This window comes from Suricata suricatta, chromosome 7 (assembly GCF_006229205.1).
Source record: "Suricata suricatta isolate VVHF042 chromosome 7, meerkat_22Aug2017_6uvM2_HiC, whole genome shotgun sequence".
Classification (NCBI taxonomy): Eukaryota; Metazoa; Chordata; class Mammalia; order Carnivora; family Herpestidae; genus Suricata; species Suricata suricatta.
This window is the reverse complement of record NC_043706.1, coordinates 178,237-190,584: the sequence shown is the minus strand read 5'-3', so window position 1 is coordinate 190,584 and position 12,348 is coordinate 178,237. Positions and strand designations below refer to the sequence as shown.

General features: G+C 55.7%; 1 protein-coding gene across 1 annotated transcript in view; it reads right to left on the bottom strand.

Moving 5' to 3' along the window:
• Nucleotides 1-5,859: 5,859 nt before the first annotated feature.
• GABBR1 (gamma-aminobutyric acid type B receptor subunit 1) overlaps nt 5,860-12,348 on the bottom strand; it is a 9,992-nt gene continuing 3,503 nt past the window's right edge. The window contains exons 5-10 of the mRNA XM_029945102.1: nt 11,685-11,845; nt 8,686-8,820; nt 8,257-8,427; nt 7,241-7,342; nt 6,679-6,744; nt 5,860-6,258 (exon numbers count right to left, since the gene is read on the bottom strand). Of these exons, the coding sequence (XP_029800962.1) occupies nt 5,875-6,258; nt 6,679-6,744; nt 7,241-7,342; nt 8,257-8,427; nt 8,686-8,820; nt 11,685-11,845 (1,019 nt within the window). The 3' untranslated portion in view covers nt 5,860-5,874. The remainder of the gene's footprint in view (nt 6,259-6,678; nt 6,745-7,240; nt 7,343-8,256; nt 8,428-8,685; nt 8,821-11,684; nt 11,846-12,348) is intronic.

Here is a 12,348-nt window from a genome sequence, read left to right as displayed (position 1 = left end):
GGGGTCACGGGAGGGGTGGGGGCTTGGGAGGCGTGGGGGGCACGGGAGGGGGGGGCACGGGAGGGGAGGGGGCTCGGGAGGGGTGGGGTCCAGCTTCTGACTGTGGCTCCAGCACCACTGTGAACAGCGTGTGCTCACAGCAGATGGAGCACACGGACCTTCGAAATCTAACCGTGCCCTGCGCCGCTCAGATCAGCCAGGTGAACTGCTCAGAATGGGACAGACGTCTAAGGAAGAGTCACCGCAGTCACCGCAGAGAGAGGAGAGCCGGAGCCGCCACATGACCATCTCTAATGCACCCAGCACCCAGCACCCAGCACGCAGCACCCAGTGGCTCCTCCAACTCGGAAACACCCTTGACGAGGTCCCTGCAGAGCCCTCCTCACCAGACCCACCACGCAGGAAGGGGACTCTTCAGCGTGCCACCTCCCTTACCATCTTCACGGGCGTTTGGCTCACAGCCCCCTGGAGGGTGACTGGAACACTGAGGGCCCAAGAGCAACCTTCACGTGTTTGAGGTCCAATACTCAGTCCCTGCCCACACCCTCCCCCTCCAACCTCCTTCCTCCAGAAGCTAACGAGAACAAGATGGCTCCTGTAACTGTCAGGAGGTGGATCAAGAGCCCTAAATTTCTGTACTGGCGATGACCTCTGTTGGCTAGATAACCACAGGTCAGTTGATCACATCTTGTAAATGTCTACCTCCCAGAGGCCACACAAGGAAATGCCCAGAGGCTACCTCTTGGCAAAGCAAAAGAAACACACTGGCACCCCAGAACTCTGTTGGACCTGGGGTGTACTAACACCCTCAGACTCTAAGGAAGAAAGGAACAGATGTTCTGCTCACTTCTTTCTATTCAGCTTTCTGAAGGCACAGGAGTGGGAGGTGCGAGGGGCGGGCAGTGTGGCACAGGGGAATCCCCCTCTGAAGAGGCCAGGACCAAGGTCCATTCCTCTGCACGGCCTCAGCACCCAGCCCCGTGCCCAGCGCACCTCGGACAAGCGGTGAATGTGTCCTGGACCAGGGCAGCGAGAAACACCCCACATGATACACTACTGGGAGACACGGCCGCTGTGCATTTGCCCAAACCCACAGAGTGTGCACCCCCAAGAGCGAGCCTCCGTGTAAACGACGGGCTTTGGGCAACAATGTATCAGTGCAGATTCACCAGCTCTAAGCACTCTGGAGGGAAGGTTAATAATGGGGAAAACGTGCACATGTGGGTTCAGGAAGTATGTTCTCCTCAATTCTGCTGTGAACTTAAATTACTCCCAAAAAATACAGTATTTAAAAAAACGTCCATTGGCACTTTCCCAAAGAAGACATCCAGATGGCTAACAGACACATGAAAGATGCTCAACATCACTCATCATCAGGGAAATACAAATCGACACCACGATGAGACACCACCTCACACCTCTCAGAGGGCGGAACATCACTAACTCCGGAAACTCAGAGGTCGCGAGGGTGCGGAGAAACAGAAGCCTCCTGCACTGCTGGCGGGCATGCAGACTGGTGCAGCCGCTCGGGAACACGGGACGGAGGTTCCTCAAAAAGTTAAAACTGAAACTACCCTGCGACCCAGGAATGACACTACTATGTATTTATCCAAAGGATGCAGAAATGCTGTTTCAAAGGGGCACATGCACCTCAGTGTTCATGGCAGCGCCGACAACAGCAGCCCACATGTGGAGAGAGCCCGGATGTCCGTCGATGGGTGAGTGGGTAAAGATGTGGTTTATATATACAATGGAATATTACTCAGGAATCAAAGAGAATGAAATCTCGCCATTTGCATAATGTGGATAGAACTAGACGGCATTATGATAAATGAAATAAGTCAGTCACAGAGAGACAAATACCCCATGATTTCACTCATACGTGAGATTTAAGATACAAAACAAACATATGGAGGGAGGGAAAGAGAGGGAAAGAAACCACAGGAGACTCTCAACCCCAGAGAACAAACTGAGGGGTGAGGCGGGGGGTGGGCGAGACAGGGGAAGGGCACGGAGGAGGGCGTTTGTGACTGGCTCTGGGTGCTGTATGTAACTGATAAATCAATGGGTTCTGCTCCTGAAACCAGGATTTCGCTGCATGTTAACTAACTAGAATTTAATTAAATTTTTGGAAGAAAACAAGATAATTAAAAAAAAACTTTAAAAAATAAAACTAAAAATGTCCGTTAGTGGGGTGCCTGTGTGGCTCAGTCAGTTAGGCATCCAATTCTTGGTTTTGGCTCAGGTCAGGTCTCACAGGTTTCTGAGTTTAAGCCCCATGTCGGGACTGACTCTCTCTCTCTCTCTCTCTCTGCCCATCCCCTGCTCACACACTCTTGTCTGTCAAAATAAATAAATAAACTTTAAAAAAAATGTCCATCAGACAGAGCTCAATTCCAACCCATCCATCCACCTGCTGTGGGACCACAAACAAGTTATTAAACACCACTAGTCTGTGACTCAACTTTTTTGTTAAGTGGTCATTCCGCTCAGTGAAGAGCCCAACACGGGGCCTGCCCTCGTGACCCTGAGACCGAGAGTTAGACACTGAACCCCCGAGCCACCCGGCGCCTCAGGGTCATTCAGCTGTAAAAGGGGCATACTACTCACTGTCTGGAAGAGGTACTGTGTAAAATGACAACGTATATAAAGTGCAGGGGGTAAAGTAGGTGACAGCTCCTCCCGTGAATCTCCTTGTCTCTTCCCCCATCGCTGTCACAGATCCTCAGATCTATAATCCAGCTCAGCATCTCAGGACCTGTGTCCCCAACTGTCTCTGAGGCATTTGTAACTATATCATCAATAACCCGAAATTAAAACTATCTAAGACTGAGCTCCATTTCTCCTCACTCCCCAACCCTTCCCAGTACATGAAACAGCAGCCTCCGAATCACCGGGGGCTCTCTCAAATCATGAAGTCCTCTTAATTCTTCTGCTGAAATGTGTTATCAATAGCATCAGTCTCTATATCAACAAATGCTAATTGTAATCATAGCTAACATTTCTATTTCCTTACAATGTACTAGGTATTTTCTAAGATATATATAAGGTATTTCTAAGGTGTATATATAAATTTACTTAATCCTCAAACAATCAAATGTGGTTTATTTCCCATTTTAGAGATAAAGAAACAGGCACAGAAAAGTTAAACTGCCAGAAGACACAGTCATGGCAGGGCTGGGGTTCAAGGCCAGGCAGCCTGGCGACAGAGTCCTTACTCTTCGGGAGCCTGGGGGGCTCAGCTGGTTGAGTGTCTGACTTCAGCTCAGGTCATGATCTCACAGTTCATGAGTTTGAGCCCTGAGTTGAGCTCAGAGCCTGGAGCCTGCTTCCGATTCTGTGTCTCCCTCTCTCTGCCCCTCCCCAGCTTGCTCTCTCTCTCAAAAATAATAAATATTTTTTAAAAATCTTTAAAAAAAGCAAAAAACAAAGTCCATATTCTTCCTAACCACCTTGCACTGTGTCTGCACATGGACATGCTCTCTGCAAGAGCATCTTGGAGACAGCCGCTAGGCTGAGACGTTCTGAGTAATCCTTCAGCCTCAAAGTCTATGCAATCTTCAGTTCAAAGTACACACTGGATCAGAAAAACACCCAGGTGGAAAGGGTTCATCTGCTCGGCACAGTGCTGTCCCCGACCACATCTTCACACTCCCTGCTTGCTCCAGGTCACTCGACAAACACACTGGACCACGGGGGCATCAGTCACTAAAGTTACCAAAAAAATCCTTCCCCTTGTGTGAGCAGAGATACAGTTGCAAATTTTCAAGTGGAAACGTTACAAGGCAGCTCACAGAGATGTGATCAACAGCAACACTCCCACAAGCCCTAGACATTAGTATTCAAGTCTATACCTTTATGACCCTAATTTTTTTACCAGACTTTCTGTTACAGCCCTTTCTGTCTGTATGTGAGACACACAGAGATGATGCTCCACAGTGACCTAAAGCGTGTGCCCCGAGGCAGCTTCTATTTTGTGTTGTACCAAGATCTGGGGAGCCCCTACCCCAAGAGTCAGAACCTCATGCGCAGGCACAGCCGCCTCCCAGCTGCCCCTCTAGCCCACAGCTGCAGTGTTTCCCCCGAACTACCCCACCCACTGTCCCACTCCTGGCTCCTCTCTGAACTACATCTCTCAACATCTACAGGAAAGGGATTCAGTAAGAAGGATATCCATTCACAATAAAATCCCTTGACATTAAGAAAGATAAAAATAAAAATAAACAAACCCGGGTTTCTCACTCTCTGTACTATTGACATTTGGATCAGGATCATTCTTCGCTGCGGTGCGCTGACCTGTGCATTATTAGATGTTTGGAAGTGTCCCTGGCTCACCCATTAGAAGCTGGTCATGACAAACCCAAGTATCCCTAGACATTGCAACCTCTGGCTGAAAACTACGGCTCTGGCCAACAGTCCTCAAAATGTGGTCTTCAACCAAGAGCATCAACATCCCCAGGGGACTGGTTGGAAGTGTATGTTCCCAGGCCCACCTAAGACCCACTGAGTCAGAACTTCCGAAGGAAGAGCCCGGTAACGTGTGTCCTAACAACGCTCCAGGAAGGAAATGCTTGAGAACCAGCGATCTAAACTTACCACCATCCTATGGGCCGGAGGCAGCTCTGTTTCTCTTAGTCCGTGGCTCTGGGCCCCTGGTCCAGCCTGTGCCTCTGGGCCACCCCTCCTGGTCCCTGCTTGATTCATCTACCAGCTCTTCCCCAGTCACTGGTTCAGGCTGCTTCGACCCCTGGAAAACTCGGCTTGTCCAGTTTGGGGCCTCCTACCCCTAGAACAAAGGCTGTGGCCTCAAAGGCAGGCACCAGCTCTCTCTAGAGACCAACGGCCGGAAAGAGACCCTCTTGCTCACTGTGCTCCAGAGGCCAGACATCCCTGCTTACTGCCAGGGACCCGCTGGTCGCCTGCTGCAGGGCAGGAGCCAGGACGGGCAGGTCCCGGGCCCCGGGCCCCAGCTCCTGCCCTCCCCAGGTTCTCCCCAGGTTCCCCAGGGTGGCTCACCGCTCAGACGCCCTATGGGGAGTGACCCCTCGCAACTTCCCTGGACAGCGTCCACCACCAGAGTCCACACAGCACAACCCTCTGCTAGAACAGACTGCCTGGACCTTCTTCCTGCCATGCTCAGAAACCGTCACCGGCTCAGTGCTAGCCCCTAAAGACACAGACTCTTTAGTCAGAGTTCATGGTTTTCCATGGAGGGCAGAGGGGTCCTGAAGTCAGACTCCAACAGGGGTCAACTCCAGCCTCACAACTCAGCAGCTTCGGCCTGGACCAACTCACTCAACCTCTTTGCATCAGCTTCCTGGTCGACAGAACAGAATGAAAAGTCTAATCAGAGCATTCCTGGGAGGATCTCGGAAATCACACCGTAGCTCCTGGTTTACTCCAGCGCCTTTGTTTCAATGAGGTATTTGGGGCTTTATGACCATTACGTTGCCCCTAGCATGCTGTCCAAAACAGGTCCCCCAGACCTGGGGCTGTCCCGGGAGTAAAAAGCAGGCACGTAGGTTCCTGGAGGTGTCACACTGAGCCAGAAAGGAGCCTCCGGCCTCACAGCCCCTCATTGTCGCCCCCCCTCCAGCGGAGCCGCCCCGGCCCTCCCAGATCAGAGCATGTGCCTTCTAGCTCCAGGCCCGTCACGATGCAGCTATCCGAAACTAACTGATTTCAAAAGTCCCTTTCACATCTGAAATTCTAAAAGAGAATCATCAAAAATACATCAGGAACCCAGCTAATTGAGTATCAGTCAGGAGTGAATATTAAGCAACTGCAAAGGGCCCGGAAGTCACTAGGAAATCGGAACGGATCTCTGCTCAGGAAGAGCGCTGTCGGGGTACGCCTGCACACACAGCCTCCGTATTACCATGAACGCCTCGCCTTCAGTTGACTGCTTGCCAACCGCTCCTCATTGCCATGGTAACAGCCCTTCCACTCACAGGGGCCGAGTGAACTTGCCCCTCCCATCTCTCCCTCCTTCCCACTCCCCTGCCCTGCCAAGCGCTGTGGGTCCTCCCCCTGCCCGGGGTGCTGGCTTCCGAGTCCCCCTCTCACCATGTTGGAGATGCTGCGGGTGTTGGCCGGGTTCAGCATGACGATCTCCGTGGTGATGTGGCCTTCCACGGCCTCCGTCATCTCGTCCACTGTGCAGTTGATGGACGGGTCATAGATCTTGAACCAGTTGTCAGCGTACCAGCCAATGAGGAACCAGACGTACTTCTTCCCGAAAAGCCGCTCCTTGTACACCTGTGTGCAGGGCAGGGGGGGGGGGGGGCTGGGCCCTTCTTTCTCATTTTCTCTGATTTCCCTTGACACTCTCCAGCCTCTTGGGAGTCAGGGAAGAGGAGAGAAGTGAAAAGAGGAATCTACAAGTCTTGGAGGGAGGGGGAAAGGCTCAACCACTCTTCCTTCTAAGCCTCCCCCCAGCTAGTCAGGGAAGATGGGACGCGGGCTCCTGCAGAAACACAGAGGAAGATGAGATCTGGAGAAAAAGCTGTGTGTGAGAAGCCAAGACAGGAGGCAGAGCCAACGGACGGGGACAGCATGTCACTCATCACCTCAGATCATCTACAATCAACCTGAGCAGAGACGCAGAGAGGAGACCCCCACCCCACACACAGCGTAGAGAGCCCACCCGGGCTTCTGCCTCTTCGATTCCAACTCTACCTCACAAAACACTTTCCGGGCTTCGGTCTCATAGAACAGTCCCACGATGATCCGGGCGTCCTGCCGCTGCAGAATGGACAGAACAGCTGCTGAGGGAGGCCTGGAAACAGCCCAGGGCTTCCACAGCCCTCGTCCCTACCCCAGAGTGCTTAATGCAGGGTTCTGCTCAAGGGCTAGCAGAGAAATGTCACTGGACAATGGAAGTAAACCTCCCCAGGAGGCGCCACTGTCTCACAGAGTCCAAACAGTGATGTGATGGAGATGTTAGCTAAGTTAGGGACTGAATGGAAGCACAACGTATCAACACAGCGTACACAATGCTATATGTCAATTATATACATATTCAAATACAATGTATGTGATGTACACAATATATAACTACACGCTTCGGATACATATATAAAAACGCATCAGATCAACTCCTTGCGCACTGTAAGCGTACGCAGTGTCATACACTAACCATACCCCAACCACCCTCCCTGCCTGGCTCTGCTCTCCAGCCCCCCGCTGTCCCCCCACCCAGGCCCCCGCAGGCCGAGCCCACCACGCCCAACCCCCCCACCTTGAGGTTTTTGACAGGCACAGCTGGATCTGAGAAGAAGCTCTGGCGGAACGTAATCTCGATCCCCGCCTCCTTCACTCGCTCCTCTAGGTCGTCCAGAGTCTTGGGTGGGAATGAGGAACAGATGGAGAGAGCACAGGTGCACAGTGGGGAAAGACCAGAGATGTTACCTGGGGATCGCACATGCAAAGTGGACGGAGAGCAGTTCTGGCCCTTCCTTCAGGGGCGTCTGTCCCGGGTGGGAAGAGCTCAAAGGAAAGTGGCTGGGGTCTTAGGGACGGTGCTACATGGGAAGGTGCTTATGAGCCCCTCCCGAGGATCTGTGTCCTGCGGCTCGCCCTACCCCCCCCCCCCCACTTCTCCCAGGCAGCAACCACGGGGAAAAGCAGAACAGAAGAGTCAGGGAAAGATGAGACAGGATCTGGTGTGGACAGAGTGGTCTCAACCTCAAGAGGCAAGTGGGCACACAAAACGATCAGAAAACAATGTCCTGGTCGCTGAGAGAAAGCCAGAGGGGGATTGAGGGGCCGCTGAACATGAGCATAGATGCAGGATTCGAAGGACAGAATAAGAGGGAGGGGCCGTGTCTGTGGGGCTCACGGCCCTGACCTTCCTCTTGTCCAGTTCTGCTGCTCCAGAGAGGTCTCTGTCTCTCCTTGTCCCTTCTCTGTTCCCACTCTCACCTGCCACCCCCCAAGAGTCTCTGGATTCGCTGCCCTTCTGGGTTCTTCTCTCTCTCAGCTCGTCTCAACTGTGGAGTGAACCTACTTTTCTAGAAGTGGGTCATTTTGGGTCTATCTGTCTGGGAAAGAGCACATCAAAGGGGAACAAATGTCCTAAAACCAAAATGTTGGAAAGGATCCTGAAAACTCAGCTCTGCGATTCCTCCAGCTACAGAAAGAATATGCACTTAACCCACTTGGAATGTGTTTGCTTTTGATAAAGAAACAGGGTCGTCTCCCCAGAAGGGACCCGGCCACATGTGCCTCCCTGGCGTCTGGAGGCGGCGCTCTCACCGAGGTGAAGACCTCAGTGGTCTGCTGGATGGTGGCTATCTTCCTCCAGCCCCACTTTTCAAAGAGCTTCACGCGGGTGGGATTATGGAGTGTGGCCGACGGATGAGTTCGAAAGAACGTAGGAAAGCGCTGCCGGTTGGACAGGGCCGGTGAGCTGGAGCCATAGGAGAGCTGAGGAACAGGCACAGGGCACACTCACACTCCAGGCTCCAGGAGAGGGCTGCTCACAGCCCACGCGCCCGGTCCCGGATCCGACTTCACTTCCGTCTGACGAGAGGCTAAGGCAGCTGCAGCTATCAGCCCACTGCTGCCCGGAGGCCCCAAAGGACCAGGAGTCCCTGCGGTGGGTCCCTTGGCGGCCCCCTTACATGCTAGCCTGCTGTCCACCCCTTCCTGGCCCCCCACCGCCCGACCCCACGCCCCGCCTACCACAATGAGGTTCCACATCCTGGCGGCCTCGGCCACAAGCGTGGAGACGGAGCTGCAGCCGGGCATGAGGATGATCTTGATGGGGTCATTGTAGAGCAGCTCATACAGGTACTTGGTGGCTTGGCCGGGGTCACACTGCATACAAGCGGGGGGAGTGTGTCTCTCCCTGAAGCTCCCACAGACTAGTTACTTCTCAAGGACCGTCCACCCCTGGACGCTTGTCCCTTACTACCATTCTCTTCTCCTTCCTGACCTCTCTTCCCATCAAGTCCCAGGTTCCCCTCATTCATTAACCCCCTCCAGTCCTCCCCCTGCCTGCTAACCCCATCCTGCACACACCTCCATCAGTGCTCACGCAGCCGCCACCTGCCCTCCCTGCAGGCCTGGCTCAGACACCCCCAGCCTCACTGCCTCTAGCATCCCTGTCCCTTTCCAATGCTCTAAATCTCTGGGGCAGAAAGGAGTCTGCAGGAACATGAATAAACTCTCCCAAGTCCGCAAACAGCCTCCTCAAACGACATGAAAATTCCTCCCTTGCCCCTCCCCACCGCCCGTTTTCCCCTGGCGCTTCTCTTCCCAGGGCTAGTGATAAATAAACGAGAGAGAATAGGGAACAGGACACTAGGGGTCCTGCTAGGCAATCCCTCCCCTCCTGCTGGGCTCTGACATTTGACGGGTCCATTAGATAGAAAAAGGCACTGGGTGGGGGGAGAAACAGGTGAGGAAAAAACTGGGAGAATAAATAGAAAAGGACTCTCAACAAACCAGATGCTTTTAGGGGTGTGTGAAAGGGAGGCAGGGAGATGGGAAGGTAAACAGAGCCGAGAGCTGGGGAGGGAAGGGGTGTTGGGAGGAGGGGACGTGGGGAGGAAGAGCCCCATGGTCCCCCCCCCTGCATGTTCCCCTCCTGCTGAAGTCTGACATTTCAAAAGCCGCTGGAGCCCCAAAGGAAGCAGAGAAGAAATGCAAGCCAGTGGGGAGCCAGGGCAAAGGAGAAAAGGGGGCCCCTAGAGCTGCTTGCTTCCCACTGAGGCCTGACATTTGAGACCCTGTGGGAAGCTGGAGCCGGGAGCCAGGTGGGGCCAGAAGAACGAACACTGGCCCCCCTCACCCCTGCTAAGAGGGGCTCCTCCTGCAGGCCCCATTGTCCTGCACTCTCCCAGGGTAGCCCCCCAAACCAGCCCAGCTCCTCGTAAGCCCCTGGGTGCCCCTCCAGGCCAGAAGGAAGGGTGGACAGGAAGGAGGAGGTAGGTACAGGGCGACTGATGCCCTTCCTTAGCTTTTCCATTCCTCCCTCCCAGCTCTCAAACCCTTTCCCTCCACATCCCGCTCCCCCTGTGATGCCCACCCCTCCCCAGCAGACTTCCTCCGGCCTCTCCTCAACTCTCTTCTCCAAAGGACCCAGATTTGCAAGCAGGAAAGCACACATTCCCCTTAATCTGCTTTCGGTGTCCCTTCCCTCAGGGCCATCTGAGAGACGGCCTGCTCCCCAGCACCTCTGGGTGATCACCTGTTAGGGTGCATGAGTCTGAGCTCACCTCCAGGGCTCCCTGTGACCCCCCCCATGACGCCTGCACCAGCCCTCCCCAGACTCCCACCTCCAGCAGCCCTGACCCTCTGCCCTAAGTCCTAATTCTTCTCCAGTGCCCTACTGCCCTGCCCAGGCACCCGGGGTCAACTGCGCAGGCCTCACCACGACAGGATCTGACCAGGGAGTCAGGGTGCGTGTTTGAAATGAACTCCTCTGGGGACTCCCAAGCACAGGGAAGTCTGAGAGCCCCTCTCCAAGTGTGAGGAGGGGTCTGCGGGCCCCTCCCCCAGTCCTCCGAACAGTCCCTGCGCTCTTCTCCTGGAGCACCCACCTTCAACACCACTCCTGCCCCTCCTGGTGCACAAAACTATCTCCAAGTGCAGAGCGCTGTCCTGACAGTAAGTCCGGAGGCCAGCCAAGTGTAAGATGGCCAGTTTGTCACCTCTGACCCCACTCTCCCCAGCCCCTTGCATTTCTGGGGCCACACGTCAGAGAATAAATTTGAGGCCCCGAGTGAGTCTGTTTCCTTCCCTGTGCCTCATCCCTCCCCATTCTCCCAGTCACTCAAATGGGGCAGAGCGTGGGAAAGGACACCCGTGGATGGCCCACATTTTCTTACCTTCCCCCTCCCCTGTCCCCGCTTCCTTAATCCTACACCCTATTTCCCTTTTCACATCCTCCAGGCCACAGTGCTGTGGGAAGACAAACTCAAGAGCCATTCCACAGGATGCCTGAAGACTGGTCTCCATCCCAGCCTCCTACTTCCCCCTCCCCCACTGCCCTTCTTTCCAGTTCCCTCTTCTGCCTGGATAAGGACTCCCCTCTATCCCTAGGCTATTATGGGGGCTCCCTGTGGACCTCTAACCCGGTTCATTGCCTCCCCCAAGCACAATATTCGCCTAACCCACAATCCAGGAACCCTCAACAGGCTCCGTGGAGGGTGAGCAGCAGCCTGGTAGGGCTCACAGCTACCTCGCTGTTTTGTTGTGATAAATAAAAGGGAGCACTCAAGTCCCTCAAAATTTTCATTATTCCGTCTCCATTTCTTCTAGCTCCAACCTGATGCCGAGATTTACCTTGTTGCCATGGTAAATGTGAGCTGGGCTGCAGCCCCCCCCCACCTCTGACACCTCCTCTGTCCCCTAAACCCATGGGGTGGGGGGGGTGGACTCCTCAGAGGGCCAGGATCAGCGGGGACCCTAAACCAATCACAGTTTCCCCAACCTCCGCCCCCACATGCAGGGGGTCTGGGGAACCAAAGGCTCTGCTCACAGGTGATTAGCCTCGTAAACCCCTAGACCCTCATCTTGAACCTCCAGCGCCTCTAACTCTCCCCACGCCCCCAGCCCACCTCCCGCAGTCACACGTGGGAGGGGTCCGCTCACAACCCCGGAAGTCACCCAGACCGAGGCGTGGGCGCCCCGGCCCGTGCCCCCTGCCCCCTGCCGCCCCCTCCGGTCCAGGCTACCTTGCTGTCGTGGTGGATGAGCTTGAGCTCGTAGTCCGGCAGGATGTCCCTGCGGCTGTTCACGTCCTCCAGCGCCATCTCCACCGCGGGCTGGCAGGCCTGGCCCCCCGGCCAGCCCCCGCTCATGGGGAACAGTGCCCCGATGTACACCGCGCGCCGCTCTGAGGAGGGGTGCGGGGGGGCCCGCGGGTGAGGCCGCGGGAGGGGGGGTGAGTGGGAGGCCCACGCCGGGGCCACCCCCGCCGCCATCGCCACCAGGAGCGGCAGCGGCCACCGCGCCCGGGGAGCGGGGACCCCCGGGCCCATGGCCGGGAAGGGGTGGGCTACTTGGGGAGGGGGAGGAGCTCAGGGGGGACACTCTTCCCGGGGAGGGCTGCAGCGGGGGTGCCGAGGGGGCGCCTCCATCCCGGGGTTCGGAGGGAGGAGGGGGCCTGAGCCCCCAGGACGCGCAGAAGGCTGGCCCCCGCCGCTCCCGCCGCCACCGCCACCGCCACCGCCACCGCCACGGCCGCCGCGGACTCTCCTCGCGGACTGACCGACCGACCGAGGGGAGGAGGAGACCGAGGGCTGGGAGGGGGCCCTGACGTCACGGGCGGCGCGCGGCGGCCGGGGGAGGGGCGGGAGGAGGCGCGCGCGCGTGGGAACGCCGGGGGAGGGGCGGGGC